Genomic DNA, 26,634 nt, shown 5'->3' with positions numbered 1-26,634 from the left:
AATGTGTAAGTATTTTATTGTATTTTATTTTATTTCGTATTTTAGTCTTCAAAATTCAGATGTTTTTCTATTTCTTTTTTGTTATTATTTTTACTTTATTTTGGTTTATGCATCGTGGAAAATCTGAAAACGCTCTATTAAAAAGAAGTTGGCCTTCAAATATATATATGTTACCTCTTTGTGTACCTGCGCAGGTTTCACAGGTGTTTTCTTTCTAACGGATGACACCGGGGAGATCAACAGAAGGATAACAGCGACCCCTCCGACAGCCCGTGAGAGTGTGACGGTGCTGCAGAGCTGCAGGCTGCTGTCTGCTGATGGAGGAGGTGGGATGAGGCTGACTGAGCTCGCGGCCGTAAAGAGCTGCTTGTGTCTGCACCACCGACATCAGCAGTGTTCATAAAGGCGCTTTGTGCATCGCTAATCCGCTCTGATGTCACGGTGCAGAAGGAGGGGCTGAGCTCTCTCTGTAATCCGAGCAAGTTGTGTCTGGAGGGACAAACCGAGCCGATCCGGGCGAGAACGCGCAGACACAGGGGCGATGTACACTACGGCAGCCGAAGCCGGGCCTCTCCTCCACTGACATGCAGGTAAATGAGTAAATGTCACCTCCCAGAGCTGGTGTGATAGACGAGGAATCGTGGATTTCTGGTGGTTTTAGTGGGAATGTGAACGGGTCGTTTCCACTGATGGCGGATCTGACACCTGCGGAGGATGAATGTGGAGCGCGAGAGGGCAGAGAGGGAGGCTTTTAGACAGGTGACAGTTCGCTAAACGGTTTTATCTCCTTTCCACGAGCACGTCAGGAAATGTTTTAGAGATCGTGATGCAGTGAACGACTATAAAATATCCAAAAGAAAAAGAAAAAGAAAACCCCACCAATGACCGTTTAGGAAATGGGAACTATAACATTTCAACGATTCGAAGAAGCGGGCTGTAAGACTGGCTGATCATTTATAATGACAGTAGCAATCACAAAAGCAAAGACGGCTTTTGGTATTTTAACATCAAGGCCATGGGAGGGTATTTAAGAAACCGAGTGCGCCTTCAAAATAAAAGCTCATGGCAGCTTTATGGGTTAATCGTCTCCCAGAGGCTACATGTAATACAGTGCACGTAATGTCACGATTGATGCATCCCTGTATGGGCCATATGCTTGCTGAGTGGGTGTCTGTTTCTGTGGTGTGTGTGTGTGTGTGTGTGTGGGGGGGGGGGAGGGGGGATGAATCATACTTGGATAGAGAAAGATGAGGATAGGTGTACATACGTTTTCATCTGCCCATTGCTTTCTTTTTTTAATTTCCTTAAAGCATAATGTGAGAAAATATTAAAATTATGTATTAAAACCCTAAACTAGCTTAGGTTACTTCAGTTTACTGTTATGTAAGGCAGCTAATCATGAGGAGACGATGGAACTGGGTTATGTTGGGCATTTTTTCTTTGAAATATGCAAATCAAATTTGTTTTTGGTTAGCTGCCTATGAACTAATCATAACTGAACAAAAATAACTAAAGTTGCTTTAAGTGTTACTGCAGTATTGAGTGTGCAGGCTTAAAAACCAATACAAGAAAGCCTGTAATTCCTGTAGTGGCCACTTGAGGCCAAGTGAGTCATCCCCATCGACTCCGATGTTAAAATGCTCAACTTTACACCATTAAAAGCATTTTTTAAAGCCTGGTACGAAAACGGTTTTAGCTTCTATAAATGACGACTCTTCCAGGTGTATTCTGCAGTTAGGGGGTGGCCAGTTTGTTTGAAAGCTTCAGTTTTGATTAATGACATTGTTTGTTAACCTTGTACTAATTAGTAGATATGTATCTGTGCATTGCACCCTTACAGTTTATGAATACTAGCTTGGCCTGATAACCGAACTACCTAGCTAGCTGATAACCAACAAAACACTTTCATGTCTTCCTTCCCTCGCTCCCAAAAAAAATGGCAGATGCCACCTCCCTGAGCCTGCTTTTGCCAGAGGTTTCTTCCTGTTAAAAGGGAGTTTTTCCCTCCCAATGTCACTTTCCTACAGAGTTACTTTTGCGAGATCTCGCAAACTTGAGATCTCAAAAGATCATCTTCATTTTTTTTTTCCTCCAATGACCCTTGCGGGGTTCCCAAATGCCTGCTATTATAATACAATATAATATAATATAATATAATATAACATAATATAAATTGATTTTTGCTTTCTTTTTTAGTTTTTTATTACTTAATTAATTACTTATCTTTTCCATTTTGAGTGAATTTATTTTCACTGTGGGACTAATTAGCTGAGGTTAGCTTTGCTTAGCTTAAAGGACTAAAAATCCATGATCAGACATAAGATCCACATTGAAACAGATATTTCTTTTATGTGACGTTCTCCCTGATGGCGTTAAGCAGGTGCTGACGGTCCACCTCAAGTTTGTAAACGTGGCCAGGATTGTCCAAGTTTGTGCCAATAGTTGGATGTATGAAATGGGATGCTAGTGTTTGTCACAGTTTCCTGATAGTTCATAGACTAAATGTTTAATCATGTAACATAATGACAGCAGCATTGATACTGAAATCAATTATTTGTTGGTTTAATTCTGCCTTTTAGCCCTGATGCATGCATAGAGTGTTAAATAGATTTAATCATTCAGGGCTTTGCTGGTATGTATAGTGTGTGTGGATGATTGTCAGTGAAAGGTCAGCGAGTTAATGGGTTAGTAAATCCCCCACCCAGCAGCTTTCACTTCAGCCTGACAGATGGAGGCGTGGCGCTCGCCTCTCAGCTTTGCATGCCCTGCCTGACTAACAGCAGTGCTGCCAGGGCCATCTGTGACCCAAGTCACCCCTTTCTCCCTGGACTCACCCAGCCGCTGCTATCCAGTTGTAAATTCCACTCAGAGTGGGACATTAGCCATGCTGGAGGTCCATCCTCGATCTTCCTGCTTCCCCTCCTGACAGTTGTGTTCTGTCCTCATGTTTCATCATCACCATTAACCTTTGCCCTCACCATCCAGCATATTCACATATTCGCTTTTTTGCCTTTAATTTACTTAACACCTTTACAGAGGTGGTGGTGTTATGAGACAGCTGTAATCCTTGTACCACCTTTTCACAGTTTATTATGACTGCTGCAAAGCCACTGACATTCATCAAAAGAGATGCAAATGACATGAAGATGAGAGGGGAAAAATATAAGGATGCTTCAGAGGTTTTGCTGCATGTGAAAAATGTTGGCACCCACCAAAGACCTTGGCCTTTCATCAAAGAAAAATCACCAGGAATATGATTAAAACATATAAATATAATTTTTTCTGTTTATTAAATAGATAAAAAATAACAGGAATATCCACAGACTTTCATTAAGTATGGTCACATACTCTTTGCTTTAAGCATACGCAGACCAATCTTTGTTAAGTAAGTAGCTGAATGCTCCAGATTCTTGGTTTTCTAAAGCTGTATACAGATCAGTTTTTCCCTCAGTAGGTCTTTTGAAATTGCCTTAACAAAAAAAAAAAAATAGCAGTAAGCATTCTCGACACTGCAAAATCCATTTATACTTTTTTTTTGTTTCTGCCTTGGTTTGTTGTAATACACATTAAGACGTTTACTGAGGTTTTGCTTTCACACAGGACGGTTCATCCATTCATGAGGGAAGCAAAACAGTTTTCTGACTGTAGCGTCATCAGCAGATTTATTAGCAGTGACGTGTTACGTTAGACTGGATAACTGAAATGGGATCAAGAGCTTCCTGTGTCTGTTTGTTAGGAATAAACGAAAAAATTAAGTCAAAGATGTTTGTGGGACACTTAACTAGCGAGCTGTGGGAAAGCTTCCAGAAACACCATGCATAAATAGACTTCCTGGATCCAGATGAAGTTGTGATTCTTTCTTTGACATCAAGATGATGTCTCCCAGTTTTTCTGTGAAGATGCATTGCTAAACGTCCCATTTTTCTAAATGTTACATTCATAAAGAATCCAACCAAAAAGTTCTGGATCGAGATCTAGATCCGGAAAGACTCCTCAAGTTAATGTCCTTAATTGGCTCCGCAAATGCTTCCAAAACTTTTTGAGGCATCCTGCTTACAAGTGAACAGAGAAAGCAGTCGTGTCTGCATTTAGGTTTGCAACCCCACATTAACTATTTCCTCCATAAAGACGACCGCCCCTGTAGCCTTAATGACGTGTTTTGGCACCCCAGTTTATCAGTCAAAGCACAATTTGACAGCCGTTAGAATTTCTGGGTTTTTCCGAGCATAGCCGTAGTAAGCTGTACAGGAAGAGATCACCCTCACTAACTTCTTATGTACACCCAGTTATTTTGTTCTAGAAGCAGGTCCAAAATATCACAGAAACCACTCAGTTCAGAAAAAGAGAAACAAGGATTACGCCTAGTAGGTGTCCAAGGTGGAGAAGATACACACATACATAGCCATTTCTGCAGAAGCGGGACTAATTTCCACAATATGAAAACCATCGAGGACATGATGTGTATCTGCAGATCATCTCTAGTACTGCAATAGCCCCTCCTGCTTGGCTCCTCAGTACAACCGTGTCTCTGTTTCTCAGATGTTATTTGCTCACATTTTTGAGTAAATATAGTAAAAAAAAATAGTCATTTGGTTCAGATTACTGTCGTATTCTCCTATTTTAAGTTCTTCCTTGCATTGCTAAAGCCACAAGCCTTTATCCTGAGGTTTTTGTGCTTACGTTCAGAATAAATAAGAAAAAGGCTTTGAGGTGTTTATCTGCGTTCTTTAGCAATGAATGCAAAAAATGGAAGTCTTGGTTCACATATGCACGGCCAGCATTGGAAGCCCTGAAAAAGTCCATAACCCCCGGAGGCCAAGTCAGCAAACAAGCGCGCCGATGGACTCTCTGATTGACCATTAGCTGCAGAGCTGTAAGAAGAAGCTAAAAAAGTTGTAATGTAACTCTAATGTATTTATAGATTCTTGTAATAAGTGAGGGCAGATCAGATACGAACCTTTTAAGATGCATCTGCGCTGGTCTTTATAAACTACACTGCAGTGTAGTTTATAAAGACTGTCCAGAACCAGTTTAATATTCTGAAACATGCTGCGAGGTGACGTTCGGGTGTCCTCTCTCAGCTTATTGACCTCAGAAGCCTGCGATACAAGATAAATGAGTGATTCCCCGGTAGCCTCGTCACATGAAATACATATCAAAAAGGGGCTTCTCCTTCACAGAGGGCATTTATTATTTAGATCACTCCCTTTTCCATTCTTCTCTGTCAGATCTTATCACGTAGCAAGAAAGAAGCCCCTCCTTGTCCCCCTGCCCTGCCTCCTCCTCTCCCTCTTCCTTCTCGTGTTTTCCACCCCGTGCCATCTGCCAGCTGCTGGCGGACGGACGGATGAACGGGGTGCAGATTAAAGTGCTCTGCATCCCAGAGGATTTGGATTTTGTTTTGTTTTTTTTGCTATTAGCAGTATAGTCCCTGCTTAGTGTGATATGCAATATTGCTGTTTTTTAAAGAGATGTTCGTTAGTCAATGGCATATAAACCTTCAAAACAAAAGACCTGGAAAATGTAAAGTAGCAGTCTACAATAATTTTAACTTAATGCTTTTGTAGTAAATGGTAAATGGCCTGCATTTGTATAGCGCTTTACTCAGTCCCTAAGGACCCCAAAGTGCTTTACACTACATTCAGTCATTCACCCATTCACACACACATTCACACACTGGTGATGGCAAGCTACATTGTAGCCACAGCCACCCTGGGGCGCACTGACAGAGGCGAGGCTGCCGGACACTGGCGCCACCGGGCCCTCTGACCACCACCAGTAGGCAAACATGGGGTTAGTATCTTGCCCAAGGATATTTGGCAGTAAATAAAGACCAGTAATTAAGATATTGATTTGTGATGAAGCGCATCGGCAGCTGGCACAGATCACAGTGGGAAATCAATCTAGATTCACGGTGACTGGCCTCCAGTTACTAGCAGCCTTATGTATTTTGGTACAGACAAGGTGTACCTGTGTCTGAAAAAGAGGTGATTGTTATCCGTGCTTGGCGATCTCGGGAGACGTCATAGCTTTCATCTCAAGCTCATAAATCCTTCTGTAGCTCTTATTCTGGTTTAAACAATCAGACAAATGGGGTGAGTGGGACGTAGGTGTGTAAGTAATAAATAAACAGAGCTGCAGACTTATTTTCACACCTCTGCTGCTGCACCATTGGATAAAGCAAAGTATAGCTTTCAAAAAGAGGTGGACATGACTGAGGACACGGGTCCATCCGACACTGAGAATGAGCCCCAGGCGGCAGAGACCTGCAGTGCAAACTAGGGGTGATCACCAAAGCCACCATTATTTTATTTTAGATGTTAGGCAAACATGTTAATGGAATCTGTGAGTCCTTATATCAACACAATGATTATTATTCTTTCACTTATCCGTTAGCAAAAGTTTTTATTTTAATATAATTTTTACCCCGTTTGTCTCAGGCTTCAAAGCCTTCATGTTTTATCCTTACCCTTTAATAATTTTCCTGCTTATGTCGTGTCTCCATCTCTCCCAGGTTGTGCCCTGAGCTGGCTTTTCTTGGCAGTAAGAGGAGCATGTTCTGAAAATTGGACTCGAATCATACCCCAGCCATGAGCCACAAGTATCAGGGAGAGGCAACGGGGGAAGGCAGCGAGGAACACAAGGAGGTGTCGGGGCCTCCGAGGAGCAGGCAGCCCAATGGGACCACTGGAGACCCTCCTGTACGCCGGTCCTGGAGACCATGTCAGATGCTCAACCAGGATGGGGAACTGAATCCCCTTCATCACCATCACCCTCCTCCTCACCATCACCACCACCATCACCACCACCACCCACCTGGAGGTCGTGGACCGCCTCGGCACCGCCGCCGGCCTCCATCAGGGCAAGGGCAAGGGCAAAGTCAGCCTCTGAGTCCGGTCTCTGCCCCAGCTGCGGTTAGTCAGGATGCTGACCCACGTCCTGTCCAGCAACCCCGCGCTGCCGTCACTCGCTACCGCCGTCATGGTGACCCTAACCCCAGACTGAGAAGTCACAGACAGCGGCAGCCATTCAGAGAGGTTCAGGACTCCTCACCAGGTGTGGAAGAGAGAGAAGGTCCACGGCAGGTGCAGGTGCAGGAATCATCCACAGCTGATCCTGTAGTGGACCAATCACAGGACAGGGAATCTTCTCACCAGACTCCCATTGCTGTTGTTACACCCACCCACCTTGCATCTGGTGCTGCACCCCGTGAAGTACAGCTTGACACTCACAATGCTCCTCCTGATGATGCTGAAGAAGATCTCCAGGAGAGTAAAATGGAGTGTGAGCAGGAATCAGATCTTAAAGAGGATCATCGAAAGCAGGAGAAGGTAGGGGATGAGGATGGAGACCACCGCCCAGGAGAAGGTCACTCTGGCTGCGGGCATGATGAGAAAGCTGAGGAGTATGCTGAGAGGGTGGAGGAGGATGAAGAGAGAGTGATGGACAATGTGGAGGAGGATCCTTCAGCTCAGGGAAGTGAAATCACAGATCTCTGCTCTGACACGGAGAGTGCCGCCTCACTCAGTATGGATGGACCTCTCCACAGCCCGCCTCCACTTCACTCACCAACTCCCCCTTCCTCCCCTGATGTTCCAGCTTTCCCCCAGCTGGACCACTTCGGTGAGGACGCCAGTATGAGCCCTCTACCCGATAATGACCTGCCACCAGAAGAAGAGGAGGATGAGGATTGCTCTGAGTCATGCTCGTTGTCCCACTCCACTTCTTGCTCTGAATCTTATCCAAAAACCTATGCAGACTTTTATACAGAGTCCCACCAAAAGTCTTACTCAGAGCCGGTCTATGAGTCATACTCGGAGTCAAAACCCCATCCCAACTCTTTTCCCGAGCCGCTTAAGACCTCCTACCCTGAGCCAAACAGGGAACCTCGCAGGCAGGCCAGTCAGAGGACCGAGGCTAACAGGGGCCACCAAGAGTCTCACCAAGAGCCCTTTACCCCCCACAGACAGGAGAATGTACAAAAAGGAGCTCTGCCCTCCCCCATCGAGGGTTCCCATCATGTCCCGAGGCAGGCCAGAGACCGGCGCTCACAGCGCTCCCCTCTGGATCGCTCTGTTGGCTGCCGGCTGCACCACTATGATGGTCAGTCTGATGGCGAGGGAGGCAGTGCCGATCAAAGCCCTGTCACTAAAAACCGCAGGCAGCCACCCAGACAGCCAGAAACCCAAGCCAAGACCCCTCCATCTGGGCTGAGCAGCTCAGGCGAGGCCCAGGATGAGCAGAATGCAGAAGGTGCAAAGGGCTCAGGCGACGCCATTAGCCTAGCGATTAAAGACATCAAAGAGGCGATTGAGGGGGTGAAGACGAAGACGATGCGCTCCCCGTACACACCTGACCAACCTGTGGAGCCGATCTGGGTGATGAGACAGGAGGTCAGCCCCACGGAGGATATGTACCCCCTGCAGACTACAGCTGGCCATGTTAGTATCCCATCAGTTACTTTATTAATTTCACAACAGACTGAAAGATGCAGTTTGATTGACTCAGGGGAGTAGATCAGTTTAGCCTTTTTATTTTCATGTTCCTGCTGTTTTGTTTTTCTACAGTGAGCAGGTTTCTCTCGTGATGGCAGCAGATAAATATAGAGGTCATTAAACAGAAACAGAACAGAAAGCTGAATCTTTTTAGGGATCAGCATTTTAAGTACAGGAAGCCATCCAACCGCACTATCACATGACAGTGCAGAGATATAGAAGACCTGCAGCTTCTTGGTTTTTGCCTCATTTTCTGTGATTTTTCAGGACTTTTTAACATCTCTACCGATTTTTTTTTATTTATTTTCATGCTTCTTCTGTTTCATCTGTAGCATCTAATTTCATGTTTCACACATATTTTATCAGCTCTATACACATTTGATGCATTTTCTTGTCGTTATATGGTAGTCTTCAAATAGACTGTGAGCTACATACTACCAGGTGCACATAAAAAAAGCAATACTTGCAGAAACAATTTTATTTTCTTATTAATTTGATTACTATTCAAATATTTGAGAAACTTGAGCCTCAGTAAATATTATCTCACACTGCTATAGAGCCGCCGGTATCTATCATAGTCACCAGAGTTGAAATCATGAAATATTTTGTCCAAGTCTCTTTGAGTTCTTTACTATTAAGCTTATATATACCCCTACCAGAAAGCACATCAAATCCATGATGCACTACTACTCATGTGCCCTCAAATTATTTATGCCAAAATTCAGAATTTAAGTAATGTGATTACATGTAATTTTGTTACATAAATAAATTGTAAAAATGTTATTTAATAGAATCTGGTCAAATGAAATACGATTGATTGGTATTCATTCAGTTATTCCAAGCATTTTTCCCTCAATGATTAATTATTTGAATAAATAAACTTTTAATTTTGTGTATTTCAGTTGCATTTTACTCAAAAAAAAAATTAATCCTTCATGTTCACGTTAGCAAAGAATCGTCTTTTTGAGTGTGCCTCAAAGTGTTAATTATCGCACCTGGTGGTAAGGTGGTATGGCACAGAGTAGAGTATTAATTCATGATTTTGGCGCGACTTAGCTGAGATAGGAGTTTTGTGTAGCCCAGCATGTCAACAGGAGGCAGGGGGCAGAGCAGAATTAGGCTGGTGCTGAACAAAGATGGAGAAACATATAAAGATCATTTTAAAGCAGTGATAGGTATTTGAAAATGTATTTTAGAATATTATTATGTATTACTGCTGTTTATTTTCCACAGTGTTAAAGGGGATCTATTGGGCTCAGTTCCACCTCTGTATTTTTGGACTCTGCTAGAGCAGCTTTGCATGATTCACAGTGCAAAATAATCCATATTCATGGTCCAGCCCCTCAGTTCATCTGCTGTCTGTCCAGTCATTATAGACATCTTTCTTCTGATTGGCTGCCCCTGATAAACAGAAAGTTTGAATAGTGCGTGGGTGGGGCTTTGTGCCTGAGATCACTATATAAAGCAGGGATTTCAGACTCCTTTTAAATGACATAATTCATGCTACATACAGCAACACTTTGATGTTAAGTGGGCTGGACCAGTGAAACTACATGATTAATGTGTAAAATTATAGTAGTAGTTCTGGTAGTTTGTTGCCCAGACTGTCCTGTGAGTTTTTGTTAATTCTCAGAAAATGTTACAGTTTAAAAGTTTAAAATTTTTCCAGGCCAATATTGGCCCCTGGGCCTTACTTTTGACACCCCTGATATAAGGGATATCTACTCCCACTAAATAGAACATTTGGTACTTACAGTATATAGGACTTTTAAACTCTTATCTGCTGAGCCACAATCGCACTGCACTCATTTTAACAACAAATTCCATAAATAAATAAAAAAAACATAGTAGACTGTCTTTAGGGCTTGACTGATGTCATCAAGTGATTTTTCTGTGGAGCGCTGCACTGATAAAGTTTTTTTTTTATCCTTTCCAGTTAGCTTACATTGCTAGCTCTCATTTGATTTTATGGTACACGTATTAATGCTTCATCCTGACCCTTGTATCAAGTTGCAGTTTCACAGGGGTTTTTCCTGTTTCTCTTTTTCCCCTCCCACAGTCTTCTCCTCACTCACCCCCTGAGTCAGCTTCTGAGTCTCCAAGCTGCTACACCTCAGCTCCAGTTCGGGATCCGGTCAGTCCCCTGAGGGTTGATCACTCTTCTAGAGCACCCAATCCCCAAAGTTATCACACTGGACAGTCCCAGCACAACCATCACCACCACCTGCACCAACAAGGCCACCAGTCACAGCAGAGGGATGCCGCTAGGTCACCGCAGACATACACCCAGCCACAGCCGTACCCACACATGCCGCCTAATCAGCATCAACAGTGTCGACATCAGCAGCAGCAGCAGCAGCTCCCCTCTCAACAGCCACAGACTCAAGCTCAGCAACAGTCACCTCCTCAGAAGCCATCTGTGCAGGAGGTGAGAGTTTAACTTACCAAAACGCAGCTCTTTGTTTTACCCAGTATTAAGTTTCTGTAGATAACAACCGACTGATATTTGGAATAAATGTCACATGAGAGTTTTATAAATGTGGGTCATAATAAGGCTAAGAAAGATCTTTGGGTGTTTGAAAAAGTGTTACAGCCTGTGCAGGTTTGTGGAAAAGGAGGGATAATATTCTGAGAAAAGGTCATATTAAAGTCATAGAATTATGAGAAAGGAAACTCAGTAATGCAGATAAAATGCAGATTTACAAGAAATAATCTCAGATTTATGGGGGAAAACTTGCCAATGTATGAGGTATAAAACGAAATGTATAAAATTGACATAAAGTAAACTTACAGATCTACTAGAAAAATGTTGCAAATTTATGAGAATAATTTACAAATGTAGGAGAAAAAAAACATCCCACAAATTTACTTGAAAGAAACTCCAACATCTAAGAGATTTAAAAAGTCACAAATTTACAAGAAATAAAGTAATTAACTAAAAAAACTTACACATTTGAGAGAGGGAGAAAAAAAATTAAAAAAACCCCTCACAAATCAAATAGATTAAAAAGTCACATATTTAAGACATAAACACACAAATTTGCTATAAGAAAGTTTGCACATTTATGAATAAAAATTTACCAATAAGGAAAAAAAGGTTAAAAAAAACTTCCACCATATTTATAGCATATTGCTCTTATCTCTAGTTCTTTCCAGTAACATTCCTGCGACCCTTTAAATGAATCTAAAATGCCATCGTAGAAACACAGTAAGACTCTAGGGTGATGATAAATCTTGCAAAGGCCTGCATCTCTTATAAGGTGTTCATCTGAATGTGAATGAGTCGGTGGAGACCTGCAGCGTGTGAGGAGAAATAATAAATGTTGTTTTTTTAATTTCCTGCGCCTTCTCAGATTCGCAGATCTCTTCCACAGTTTCCCACGTTTGTAGACGGTGAGTGATAATCATATTTTTATTCTCAGCTGAACCTCTGTCTCATATTTTGTATTTCTCATATATCAGATATTTATTTGAAAGCATGTTAATGTACATATGCAGCGTTTATGTGTGTTTTTCTAACAAGTGCATCTTGTTAAATGCAGTCCCGGGACCGTGTGACCCTGAAGACCTTATTGATGGCATCATCTTTGCAGCAACCTACATGGGCTGCACCCACCTGCTGTCAGAGAGGACGCCCACAAAGAGCGCCCGCATGCAGCAGGCCCAAGAGGCCATGAGCAGAGTCCGAGTAAGAGCACGTTTCATTCTGTGTTCACATCACAGTGAAAGGATATGAACAGGAAAAAAAATGTGGCTTTCCCTTTGTAACTATTCTTTATGTAACAGATACCTGTTATTAAGGCCTATCTAGGGTAAAATAAGGGGTTTATATTTAAAATAAAACCAGAAATGTCAAGATGTGAGTGAAAAACTCACAGATGGTGCAGTGGGTAACCACATATTTATTTGGTATTGGACTAACAATCACGGAGATCTTTTCCACTTCATAGAAATTGGACATGACCCTAAGGCAGACCTTCCCAAAGTGTGGGGCCCGTCCCCTAAGCGGGTGCAGAGCCATTGCAGGGGGGGGTGGCGTGGTATGAAAAGGGAAAAAAAAAAAAACCCAACAACATTTGGACACTGCTAGCACGGGGCGCCTCCACAAACGCAAAGCAGGAGATGAAGCATAGGTGAATATGTTTCCAAACCAACTTCCTTCTAAGCCAAAGACTAGAAAATATGGTGAAGCAAATCTTCCCTTTGGCTTCACCTGCACAAGTGCCGAGGTAGGTCTCCCTGCAGAATTGGTTTTCCCTTCGTCAGGAGCAGCGCTGGGCTGTTTAAATCACGGACAAACAGTATCCTACATTCTTGATTTTTAGTTCGCAAACACTTGTTGTAATGACTAACTACTCCTGACATATTGGAGATGTTAGCTCTTTATACAGTAAAGTTACAGTGGGATACAAATAACATCAGGCTGATCCTGCCACGATTTGTTCCCCCTGTCTAAATCACAGACAAACAGTATCCCACAGCTGTTTATGTTTTTAAACCCATTTTGCACAGAGAGGCATTTTTTGAAAAATTTCTTGATAGCAATGTTGAATATTATTACACAGGAAAAAACAACTACATGTAAAATAATCACACAGTGACGCCTCTGCCTTTGTAAATGGAGGGACAGTAACTGTGTGTTTATATGTAAGCGTGTAAAACCTGCAGATAGAGACAAAATACTGTTAATCTGACTATCTGTCATTCTGCCATTCAGCCTAATGTAATGTAATGTAATGATACCTTAATCAAGCCATGTAATAACAACATGTGCCAGAACATGCAAAAGTAACATGGCAAGGCTCAGACAGTGAATGGACTGATTCTTATATAATGCTTTTCTACTCTCCTTGATTACTCAAAGTGCTCTATGCAACATGCCACATTCCCCCAATCACACACTTCCTCTACAAATTCACATTCTTGAGATGCAGCCTGGAGGAGCCAGGGCTCAAACCACTAACCTTCCGATTAGTAGGTGACCTGCTCTACCTGCTGAGCTACAGCCACTCACTGGCAAAGATGAGTAAACCCTCACTAGGTTTTGGATAAAGTGTACACTCACAAACCTGCATTTGAAATGTTGGCTACCATAGCAGTATAGTATTGCAACATGGCATTTGGGTCTTCTAACTAAAATAGGAACATAAACAGTGCCATCATTGCCAGACCTGGCCCAGATCTGGTTGACATACACTCTGCCATGACACCGGTCAGTCAGAAGTGCCAGCTTGATGCCAGATCCGGGCCAGACCTGTTTTCTATGGGCCTGGGCCAGAATAAACCAAACCATAATCGAGCCAGATATGGCATGCCATCGCATGGACAGTGCCATCTATGCCAGGCCTGGCCCATATCTAATTTTTGTGTATCTGTAACTGCTGACCTAACATGCGTATGTGACACGTTCATGGCATCTGCGGATTGATGAGGTTGATTTTGCCAGTTTTAGAGAGTGAGGAGACCAAAAAAAATCAATTTGTGACTGACTGTGAGTAAATTTAAGACTTCATAGGAACTAAATGTTCCCTAGAGGTCATAATTATTTCTTGTTTTACCATGAATACAAGGGGTAGCATGGTGGTTAGCACTATTGCCTCACAGCAACAAGGTCCTGAGTTCATTTCCACCATCAGTGTGGAGTTTACATGTTCTCCCTGTGTTTGTATGGGTTCTCTCTCCAACTTCCTCCCACATTCCAAAGACGTGGGGTTAGGTTAACTGGCAAATTGCCCATCGAAATATTTGTATGTCTCTGTATTTTAGCCCAGTGTGTGCCCTGCCTCAGACAGCTGGGATAGTCTCCAGTCTCTATGAGATGAGCAGAGCTTTGTAACATGGTGCTTTAGCCTGCTGGAAGCATCCATCAGACGGGAACCCTGTGATGATGAAGGTACTGACATGGTTAGGTAGCCTGTGGCTTTAAACTCATCCTCCGGTATCCTCCACAGTTTTATACCACCGTTGCAGGCCTGGAGCACTGATACAAGGCAGGACAGACCCATGTTTTCATGTTGTTCACATCAAATTTTAATCTGAACATTCAAATATTACTGCGGAATTGGAACTCGGCAAACCAGGAGATGTTTTTCTAATCTTCTGTCATCATCCGTTTTTAGAAACTGTTGCCTGAGTTTTCTGTTCTTATCTGACAGGAGAGTCACTCGGTGTGGTCTTCTGCTGCTGTAGCTCATCTACTTCAAGGTTTTGCGCTTTCATAAAGGTTATTCTGCTTGGTTGTGACCAGTGTCTATTTGAGTTAAGCATTTGCCTTCATATTGGCTTGAAGCACTTCACCGATTCTCCTCTGATCTCTGACGTCAACAAGGGATTTCCAGCCAGAGAACTGCCACTCACTGGATATTTTCTCTTTTGTGAACCATTCTCTGTAAACCCTGGAGATGGTCGTGTTGAAAAATTATCCACGCCACGTTCAAAGTCACTTAATCCACCTTTCCTCCCCATTCTGATGCTCAGTTTGACCTTTAGCGGTCCGTCTTGTTGCTGCCATGTGATTAGCTTCTTAGACATTTTTGTTAATGGCTAGTGTATCTAATAAAGTGGCCACTGAGTGTTTTTAAGTTGTGGAGTGTGTGTTATCTTACTTAACAGACATCTGTGCATTCTCCTGTGTTTATCCGGTGACTGATGAACAAAAATGTGTCTTGAGTAAATTAATCCCCACTTATCACAGTCTGGGTGATATTTCCTTTGAGGTAAGGTCAACATGTCTTTGGGCGCCAAAATGTTTTACATGCTGGAAAAATAGACATCAAGGATTTCAGATATTAAAGCCACAGTGCCCTGATTCAGAGCTGCATTTTCTAATGCGCCTTGACGCATCATTGGAGATGGAACTGAGCTTTGCTGTGTATTTGGGTCTTTAAAGTCAGAAGCCCTCAGTGGGCAACACAGCAAAAAGTCCCTGTGTGTGTGTGTGTGTGTGTGTGTGTGTGTGTGTGTGTGTGTGTGTGTGTGTGTGTGTGTGTGTGTGTGTGTGTGTGTGTGTGTGTGTGTGTGTGTGTGTGTGTGTGTGTGTGTGTGTGCGCAGTGAATCAACCACAGATCACTGCTTCTGATCCAGAGCCGTACAGGCTGGATGTTATATAAACTGTGCTATGAGGCTAGGAGACCTCACTTTATTCTTCAGTCACAGTATATGATGTCAAATGGGGATCACGCAAATGGGGACGTAATAAAAGGATAAGGAATAAGAGGATGTTAATTTAAATGTGACTTTTTGGTGTTACTGTAAACATGAGAAAAAAAACAGATCAGCCCTTTCTTTCTAATGCAGTCAGTTAAATGGAGGTGGTGTCGGGGAGGGAGGGAGTGAGATGGCATTCAAACGTAGAGCTATCTGAGTGTGAGAGATGAGTAGTGAGACATGAGCTTTGTGAAGAAGTAAGTTGGAGGCAGGAGGAGGAAGACAGGAGCTGAGCCCGGCTCTGCGCTCCTCTCTGGATGGTTGACTGATAGTTTGGGGACGTCGCCTCTGTTAATGTCTGAGAAGCCTACAGAGAGGGAGAAGGTCAGAGACTGTGAGCTGATGATGGGGATGTATGAGTCCTTTTATTTGTTAGAATGGGAAAGAAAAAGAGAGACAGGCTTCTGTCTAGTAAGCTGGATGAGCTGACTGTAAGGATGCTAAATCTGATGCTGTGGCTTTTTTAAAACCTGTACAGCTCTCTGTAAAACTGACTTTGTTTTCAGTCGTGTGTGTGTGTGTGTGTGTGCGTGTGTGTGTGTGTGTGTGTGTGTGTGTGTGGCTCTTCCACACACATTTTCTATAAAATTGCATTTCATGCAAAGTGAATACAGTAAGCGTTGATTCTACGGTGGCTTTATGCATTTAAGCTGCTCCAGTTACTGAAGAAAATGAACAGATCAGATATGAAAACTGATACTAGATCAACTTAATAGGTTCAGTGTCTGTAGCTGATAACAGGTTTTTTTTTTGTGCTGTACATAATAATCTATAATATAATGTCTGATTAAAGAAGTCTTGAAAAATAAAATATCAAATCCATAGAGTGTGTACTAAAAAATGGAAATAACCTCACTGACATCACCCATGTGGCGTAGAAACTAAATATCTTGTCAACTATATGGTTGAAGTTTTTAACTATACAAAAAGGAGTCTATTAAATTAGGTATTGTTATATTTATTAGTTATCAAAAACAAGAACATTTTTTGATTTTTTAAAAACACCTTCTTTCAAAGGGAGCCTTTCAAATTGTATGTTCCTGTTGTTGTTGTTATTATTAATTGTATTTATTTGTTTGTTTGTTTATTTATTTATTTATTTATTTATTTATTTATTTATTTATTTATTTATTTATTTATTTATTTTAATTATAGTAAAAGTTAAGCATATAATCCACATGGGGACTGTTTACCAAAAATGAAATAGCTGAAGGATAACTTTACTAGTACATGCCCACACCACAGCAGTTTAGCATCTTTGTGCTGCTGTTGCTGTTCATGATGAAATGAAAATGATCATGAAAATGCTTTCATATGCTTTCATATGTTGTTATGGCTGCATAAATGCTAAAAATGAGTAGATTCAGCCTGTTGCTTGGTAGTTGCCAGGCAGCGTGATGGCGCCATCATGTACCGTGCATCATTAAACATCTGTGGATCAAAATTAGAGCCTCTTGTTATGATATCAAAATGAGACGATGCTTTTTTTAAGGTGCCATTACAAACATTACAATTTTAGCCTGTTGGTAGGTGGTTACTAGGCAACACAATGGTGTCATAATATCTGATACTGATAGGAACCTTCAAGAAGCCTAAGAAGTACCCATTTGCAGAGTTGGGTTTTGTACAAGGTGCTGGTAGACAAACAAACCGAGATTGCGTGTGTTATAGTAGAATAATAGTTATCAGTAAATAGAGTTTTTAATTCTTAAATATTGGTATATTGGTGTGTGTCGTATTTAATGGAGGGCTGGTTTGCAGCAGACAAAAAGAGGTTCAGAATCAGAATCAGAATCAGAATCAGAATACTTTATTGATCCCTGGGGGAAATTATTTTTTGTTACAGTGCTCCATTTTAAACCAACATTAAGACAAGACAGACAATACGCTAACTAAGAATAGTACAATATATACATATATATACATACATACATACATACATACATACATACATACATACATACATACATACATACATACATACATACATACATACATACATAAGTCACTTATAAATAAATAGTTGAAAAAGAAACATGTGTAGCTGTAGCAGCAAACAGTGTGTTAAGTGGATGCGTTGTACAGGGAGATGGCCACAGGCAGGAATGATTTCCTGTGTCGTTCAGTGGTGCTTTTCGGTAATCTCAGTCTCTCACTGAACGAGCTCCTGTGGCTGACCAACATGTCATGGAGTGGGTGGGAGGTGTTATCCAACATTGTCTTTATCTTGGACAGCATCCGCCTCTCCGACACCACCTTGAGGGAGTCCAGCTCCATCCCCACAACATTGCTGGCCTTACGGATCAGTTTATTAAGTCTGTTGGCATCTGCGACCCTCAGCCTGCTCCCCCAGCATGCAACAGCATAGAGGATCGCACTGGCCACAACAGACTCATAGAAAATCCTCAGCATTTTCTGGCAGATGTTGAAGGACCTCAGTCGCCTCAAAAAATAGAGACGACTCTGGCCCTTCCTGTAAAGTGCTGTGGTGTTTTTAGCCCAGTCCAGTTTATTGTTAAAGGTTAAAGCTGCAGCAGCGCTTGTAGTGTGAAGTTTAACTTTATTACTTAATCGGCATTTCGTCAGGGTGAGGATGACTCCTGGTTTTGTAATGAAGCTCTTCTTCATGCTGCACGTGTTGCTGGAGCTGTAACATCTTCAGACTTTATGTTCTTGTCTATACTCCTTGAAAGTGAAGTTAAGCTTCTACTCGGCTTCTAGTGACCAAAGCTGAACAAGGATGCTTTATGTGGTGAATGGTAAAAACACTTTTTAAAATGTAGTTAATTCACATGAAACATAAGACTCTAGATTTTATTTTCAGTCATCTTTTTTTTTTTTTTGCTGTAACCACAGCGCTAGTGCCAGTTACCTAACCTCTCATCCATTTGTTTCTAACATTTGAACAGTGCAATCACTTGTAATCTCTAGAAATAAACTGTGGAGTCCACAAAGTAATGGCTGATGTTAGGGTGGATATGTTTACTTTCACATCTTTTTCAGAGTTAAATAGATGAATGGTCTGTTTGAGTGTTGAGTGAAGTTCTTCAGAGTTCACCATAGCACTGCAACAGCAGCAACTGGAGGTTGTAAATGATTTTATGATTTCTCACTGTGGAGTCATCTCTATGCTCGTCCTGTTAGAACTCAGTGCAGCATTTAACGTTGTTAATGACAATATTTTACTACAGAGAGTAGAACACACATTGGTATTAAAGTAAGTGCACTGCAATTGTTTGACTCATATCTGTCTGATTGGTTTCAATTTGTTTAGGTAAGTGGGAAGTCTTCTTCATATACAACAGTTAATAATGGAGTTCCACAGGGTTATGTGCTGGGCCCAGTACATTTTTACATTATACATGCGTCCCTTTGGTAATATTAAGAGAAAAACATGCATACATTTTCACTGCACCCAGCATTATTAGTCATGAAACCAAATGACACAAATCAGTTAGTTAAACTATAACCATCTCTTAAAAACATAAACACCTGGATGACCTCTAACTTCTAAATTCAGACAAAGCTGAGGTTATTGTACTCGGCCCTAAAAAACATTCCTTTTTGATAAAGGATATTGTTAGGGCTGGATCAGGTGACCCTGAACCTTCCTTTGGTTACTTTCTTCTATATTGTATTTAATCATTAGCAATCAATGAACTCTGACTCTCTCTCCCACAGTGTGTCTTTTGTACTGAACTCACCCCCAGCTGCTCACGGCAGCAGGGCACCCCTCCCTGAGTCTGGTTCTGCTGGAGGTTTCTTCCTATTAAAACAGTTTTTCCTTCCCACTGAGGCAACTGTTGGTGTAAATTGATGCTATATAATTGAATTGGACGGAAATAAAGGTTACACAAACTGGATAACATATTAGAGCCACATTTATTTTTGTTTAAGCTAAATCAACTGTAGTCTGAGTCCACATAAACACAATGAGCCTTCTGATTTCACAGACTAAATCCTTGATCTCTAAAGGGGATCAGACAGCATTTGGAAACCTCGAGTTGTGATGAGGCATCTGCTGCAAACACATGAGGTCGCTCGTCTTTCTTCAGGGTCGTTTGTGTCACACTGATGCAGAGAACACTTTTGATAATGTTTGCTGCAAACGCCTCTGGCATCCCACTGTTGTCAAATGTGATAGACAGTAACACCACTGCCCTCTCTCTCACACACACAAGCACACGCAACATACCCCTTTAAGGTTCTTGTGTCCCTTGATTTGGCATTTGGAATAGAGGCAGTCTACAGTGCATGATCCTGTTAGTTTTTGTGTTTGTCCACCTTTTCCTCAAATCACCGCTGCCTTGATTTGTATTTCTGAATCGCTGTTCTTTCTGATCACTGCAGGCAGCTCAGAAACAGGCGAAGAACAGGAAGAAGGTGAGTTTGTTTTTCATTCTGCTTATCTGTGATTGCAATGCATTATGCAGAATTTGTGGCCAAGGATGACGGCAGAGGAGAATGGCCATGCACGCTTCAAGTGTCTCTGTCTTATTCATTTGTTGAGTGCAGATTAGACCAGACGTGACTGTTTGCTTTTGTCAATCTCATGAGCAGCTGTTAGATTTGGAGGTTCTGGACAATCGTGACGCCCGCTCTACTCTCTTTGCTGCTCTCTATCAACCTGTTGCCTCCTCTGTTCACTTCTTTTCTCGGCTATGCAGAGCCCCGACGACGAGGCTCCATCCACTGCTGAGGTTGATCTATTCATGTCCACACAAAGGATCAAGGTCCTCAATGCTGACACTCAGGTATAAACATAACATATATTATTTTGTTTTATATCAACACCACAAAATTACAAATTTCCCTTGCAACACTTTCCATACTTCTATTAAAACCTTTAGTATATTAGCAGCTACCACATCATATTCATCATTTAAAGCTCACGTTATCTGTGGTGTACCGCAAGGTTCAATTTTAGGTCCTTTGTTTTTTATTTATTTGGTTAAACTAGATTTGATTTATTATTCATTTTATTTTTATTATGCAGGGCCTGTATTTACAAGTGACTCATGTATTTGTCGTTACCAGGAGTGTTTAATGGACCTGCCCCTGAGGACAATCTCCTACATAGCTGACATTGGTAACATGGTGGTCCTGATGGCCCGAGGGAAGATGGTCCGGTCCCGCAGCGCACAGGAAAACCTGGACAGCACAGCAGAGCAAACCACCATAACCCAAGATGACAGAAGACTGTACAGAATGATCTGCCACGTCTTCGAGTCTGAGGATGTGAGTTACTAGTGGTTTTTGTCAATGATTAAAACAGTGGTCCTCAAAATCTGATTTTATTCAACTTGATCACCTTTTTATTTTTAGGGTGTAGGGTCTTTTTCGCTTTTGATGTAGGGCAGGCCATAAAAGTTATCTAAGTAATCTACTGCAGGATATCTGCCTCTTAAGTCTGAAAACATGTTAGATTAAATTTCCCCTAAAACAGCTGTAAAGAGTGTTAAATAGCTGTAAAAGTCTTTGAAATGTAATTGTAATTTAGTATATCAATGGGTCATCGCATTTTGCCTTAAATTTGGTCTGTTTCTGCATTGTCTTCTTGCTGTACAATGGTATTTGTCTCTCCATTAGGAGCTCCAATATGAACTTTTATTGAGAACAATTTCATTCTCATCTTATGTGTTTCTGGTGCTTTTGTGTTAAGTTAGCCTAACCATAGCTCTGCAGCTAACCATCATGTAGCAGATCACTATATGTCAACTAACCCTCCAAGTGTTGCTCTTCAATTTACCTTCAGAGTTTTTCACTTTCTTTTTTAAGAAATCAACTTTAGCCAAAATATGGTATTATAACCCTTAGACATCTACTAGCTAGGTAACCTACTGCTAACTCATAAATCCTTCAGGCTTGGACACCTTGAAGAACTTCCATACTGATTATTTCTTCAGAATTTCATAAACTCTCAGTGGCACATCAAATCTGGCTTGCCTTTTATGAGCTGAAGGAGCATTTAAGGGAAACCCAGGGTTCAACACCAAAGCACTGATCTTCCGATTGGTAGAAAGCCCACTTTACCTCCTGAGCCACAGCTATACTCAGAAATAGAAAGAAACAGAAACAGAAATCTGATTGGATAAATAACACTAAAATAGCTCTAAAGGGGAGAGTTATTTATAGTTTGCAGTTTAAATCTGCTTCCATTGTTTCTAAAAGCACAACTGATGTCAGCCTTAACCTGAGAAGAAAGAAAATATTTGTAATTCATAAAGGACCGATCCAATATTAATTATGGACAAAATTAAAAACTAAAAAGTGGGAGAGCTTAAAAATTCTATACGTTCTTTTAGGATTTGGTTTTAGAATAAAATGTTATTTTTAGGGTGGGGAATGTCTTTAAAGGTACAGCTGTAGTGTAGCTTGTTTCTTATTATCCGTGATTGATCTCTTTCTCTCAGGCTCAGCTCATCGCTCAGTCCATCGGTCAGTCCTTCAGCGTTGCCTACCAGGAGTTCCTCAGGGCCAACGGCATCGACCCCGAGGACCTGAGCCAGAGGGAGTACAGTGACCTGCTCAACACTCAGGACATGTACAATGACGACCTCATCCACTTCTCCAAGTCGGAGAACTGCAGAGACGTAAGTCAGCCAGCAGGTGGCGGCACAGTCGGGAGGTTTTAATCATCATCGACAGGGACACGTCTGCATTCGCAAGATAAAAATATTCCACTCTGCATATGGATGAATCTTTCAGATAAAAATAGCAACACATCTCTTTAATTCAGGTCAGGCTATTAATGTTTTTCCTGCTCATTGTGTTGTTAGTTTGCCTCGCAGTGCTGTTACATGAGCATCTGGTTTAGGAGTCACAGCTGCATGACAGTTGTACTGAGAGATGACATTTTAATAAAAAGAGCAAACTCCTAACCTCAGTATAAAGGTGAATTTGTGATGCTCGACCTGTTCTGACCTCGGAGCCTCCTCCCTGCTCTCGCTGCCTGCTGTCATCTCACATTTTTCAGAGTTGTGTGGTTGGCGGCGAGAAGCCCGAACTGGGAGGACTGTGGTAGATTTGGATTGGTGAAGGTGACTGTTGATATGTGTCCAAAGTGTCTCTGTAAAGTTCTTTTTCTTTGGTGCGATTCACATCTTAGTTTGATATGAAGTCCACAATAAAGACAGAGGGGACGCTTTTAATCAAAACCTGCAGGAAGTTTTATTTGACTGTATCCGCCCTCCATGCACATATGTGGAAAGGATAACGGTTGAGAGCAACTGCAAATTTCCCAGCATCAGTGAAAACAGACGTATCTGTTTATGGTGTTGTTGTGAAGCACTTTGGTATACCCTTGGTTTTAAATGTGCTATACAAATAAACTTGTATTGTATTGCATCATTAGTTAAGTCAGAAACAGCATGAGGAGTACGAAATGGATGACATGAATTGAAGGTGGGCTGCAAAGTGGCTTGCAGAAGCAGCAGATTAAATGTTACATCCTGTTTGAGATTATCCAATCCAGTGTTCAGGTGGATGTTAGCTGAGCTCACAGACTGAAGCCAGTGCTGAAGTGCCATAAACCTGCATTCATATCTAGTGGCCAGCAGGGGGCGGCCAGTTATAGGGAGGTCTATGGGATAAGTCTTAAGTCTTTCTTTAAGCACTTTCTTGAGAATTTTGTGGTCTCAGTTGCACATTCAGGTCTTACTGAACACAACGGGATGTTAATTTTGTAATTTATGGCACACACTAGGGTAAAAATTAGGATAAAGCACGGTATGTTTTACTGTGTGATTGAGAAATTGGTGTGCTCCTTCACTTTTCAGACACACCTCACATTTGGATTTAAAGCACTAAGACGTCCATCTTGAGGCTTCATTAACACATACAGCTATGCATATATACGTTCTATATCTGAGTTTGATGCCACAGCTGCTAAATTGCCTAAAAACACTGTAGTCATTCATTATCCAAGTCATCTGGCTGTTTGTTTGGCACGATGTCAGACTAACAAAGATCCGCTACCTTATGTGGCTGAGAGCTCTCGGAAGCCTGAGCCCCTCCTCACAGAGTTATAGCAGATATCCGACAAGATTTGTTCTACTAGAATCCCCAAAATGCAACTTTGAAGCTGTAAATGAACATTATTTGGTATCTTTAAAGAAACTAAGGTCATATTCACGTTCAGGTTTACATCGAGAAGCAAAAAGGCGAGATCCTCGGCGTGGTGATCGTGGAGTCTGGCTGGGGGTCAATCCTCCCCACAGTGATCATCGCTAGCATGATGCACGCCGGCCCAGCGGAGAAGTCTGGCCGACTCAACATCGGAGATCAGATCATGACCATAAATGGTACAAGCTTGGTGGGTTTACCTCTCAGCACCTGCCAGAGCATCATCAAGGTACGCTGCTGCTCTCTCTTTTCCACCTTTCATCTTTTTTGAAACCCCTTACAAGCAGAAGGGGTTCTTAAATGTTTGCTGGATCTGTCTCATATGTCTGCTTGCTGTTTCCCCAGGGTCTCAAGTCTCAGTCCAGGATCAAGATGAACATTGTCAGGTGCCCTCCTGTCACCATGGTGCTTATTCGCAGGCCGGATCTCCGATACCAGCTGGGCTTCAGCGTCCAGAATGGCATAGTGAGTATCTGAAGCTACTGAAACTCACTCGCAGCTGCAGGGAACAAATTAAATGAATTGTCCTTCTTGTCAAATTCTTAGATTTGGTATCGGCTGTGTCCCCACTAAGCCAAATCCCTCTGTTTCCTTCCTGTGCAGATCTGCAGTCTGATGAGAGGCGGTATCGCTGAGAGAGGTGGCGTCCGCGTCGGTCACCGCATCATCGAGATCAACAGCCAGAGCGTCGTGGCGACTCCTCACGAGAAGATTGTTCAGATCCTGTCCAATGCCATGGGAGAGGTAAATACTCAAAATGGCCACATATGTTCTTTTATTTACCTCAGCAGCAAAAAACATGTTTGAGACATATCCTAAAATATCTTTAACATGTAAATTCCCGTTTTATAGGCCTTCTTGATTTATTATTGAAACTGTCTCAAAATCAGCCTCAGTTCCATCAGGAAAACAGCTGCAGCTGAAAGACTTGCTTCAGTGAATGCCTTTCCTCCTGCATCAATATTTCACATTAAAAGCCTTTTTACGGCTTTAAAGCTGTAATCCCAGGGTTCTTTGTGCAGCACAGCACCATTTCACTTTAAAGGAGACGCTTTATTGTCATTTTCAGCTCCATATTTAAAGTCTTGCCTTTACTACGGCAGCTTTGCATGACTTACAGTTGAAAATAATCCTTCCATTATATTATATGGGTGGGTCACGCCATGAAAAATCAATCAGTCCATTCCACCTGGTCCTATCGGCATAAACCGATTTATCTAGCACAATAACTACGTTTTGCCTCCTCACTATGAATATGAGATCATTCCAGATTTCCTCACCCTGTCCCTAACACTGAGCCCATCCTACGGGTGAGACTTATTTCAGCCCCATGAATTCTCAACCTTACTCTTTCAGTCATTACCCAGATCTTCACAGGTGGCTATAACTGAGGGTCAAAACTTGGATGGACAGCTCAGCTCTCGGTTCAGCACAACAGTCCAGTGCAGTAGGTGCACAACCAAGGCTCTGCCTTCCCATCACTCATGTATAAGACATAAGTGGTGTATTCATGAGCTTTAAGTGTTTGGCGGCCAGGCCTAGAGGAGGTGGTCCCAGATTCCACTTCCACGAGTGGTTATGCAGTGCCAAGACTTAAGTTTCATTAGGACTTCCTTAGTCTAGCCCCTCCCCAGGGACCAGTTTACCGTAGGAGACCCTCTCAGACGCCAAGACCAGAAGTACACTTAAACCCCTACACCACAATTGGGTAGTTATTCAACAGGGTAGCCTTCTGTAATAAAATATTTTTCAAATGAGCGATCATGGCTCAAGAGTTGGCAGTTCATCTTGTAATCAGAAGGTTGCCGGTTCGAGCCCCGGCTCCAACAGTCTCGGTCGTTGTGTCCTTGGACAAGACACTTCACCTGTTACCTCCTGGTGGTGGTCAGAGGGCCCGGTAGCGCCAGTGTCCGGCACTCTCGCCTCTGTCAGTGCGCCCCAGGGCAGCTGTAGCTACAATGTAGCTTGTCATCACCAATGTGTGGATGACTGAGTGTAGTGTAAACCGCTTTGGGGTCCTTAGGGACCAAGTAAAAGCGCTATACAAATACAGGCCATTTACCATTTATTGCCTTCCAGTGGAGAAAATTCACACTGATTAATCAACTCTGGGCCCTGAAGAAGGTAAACGTTTGCATTCACTGAAACAAAGTACATCCCTGGTTGATACTGGCCTAAACTGTGTCACAGTTTAACACAAACAAATGATGTGACATCTTTAAAAAAGAAGCTATTGTAATTTTCTACAAAAAGTTATTCTTGCATGGAAAAGGTTCATTTAAGGAGAGTTTAGTTTGCTCATTGCACTTTTTCCTTTCTGCTCCAGATCCACATGAAGACGATGCCTGCAGCCATGTACCGTCTGCTGACAGCACAGGAACAACCGGTCTACATCTGAACACACACGTCTCGCTTGACACATCACTCCCGCCTGTCTCCGTTTTAAATCCCTTTTATCCCTCCTCTCCCTTCCCTGTTTGATATCACTTGACTTGCCTTAATCTGTACAGTTGACTGTCATGTAAACATGTACATCTCCAGTGTGACAGCAGAAGGCAGATTATCTCACTAGGCCGAGTGTTAATGTGACGTTTTATGTTTGACCAAAGAGAAATTTGGGATTTTCTTGTGTAAATTTAGGTGGAGAACAGAGCCAATATTAGCTTTGGTTTGAATAGCTGTATAATCTCTGAATGTACTCTAATCATGTTGGACCTATAAAATGTCAGGGTGACACAAAAAGAGTTTAAAGCTGAAGTTGTAAAGGTTGCATGTATAATTCTGCAGAATAAACTAAAGGAAAAGGCA

At 42.1% G+C, this 26,634-nt stretch overlaps 1 protein-coding gene across 1 annotated transcript; it reads left to right on the top strand.

The window, feature by feature from the left end:
* Positions 1 to 287: 287 nt before the first annotated feature.
* On the top strand, positions 288 to 26,634 carry LOC101484620 (uncharacterized). The gene is made up of 13 exons (XM_004538473.4): positions 288 to 590; positions 6,515 to 8,441; positions 10,555 to 10,923; positions 11,849 to 11,888; positions 12,038 to 12,183; positions 20,053 to 20,085; positions 20,370 to 20,456; positions 20,740 to 20,940; positions 22,116 to 22,295; positions 23,843 to 24,055; positions 24,172 to 24,291; positions 24,430 to 24,570; positions 26,153 to 26,634. Exons 2-13 carry the CDS (start codon positions 6,591 to 6,593, stop codon positions 26,222 to 26,224), a joined length of 3,453 nt encoding a protein of 1,150 aa, XP_004538530.2. The 5' UTR covers positions 288 to 590; positions 6,515 to 6,590; the 3' UTR covers positions 26,225 to 26,634.

This window comes from Maylandia zebra, linkage group LG7 (genome assembly GCF_041146795.1).
Source record: "Maylandia zebra isolate NMK-2024a linkage group LG7, Mzebra_GT3a, whole genome shotgun sequence".
Lineage (NCBI taxonomy): Eukaryota > Metazoa > Chordata > Actinopteri > Cichliformes > Cichlidae > Maylandia > Maylandia zebra.
Note: the sequence above shows the minus strand (reverse complement) of the source record. Positions and strands in the feature narration are given on the sequence as shown.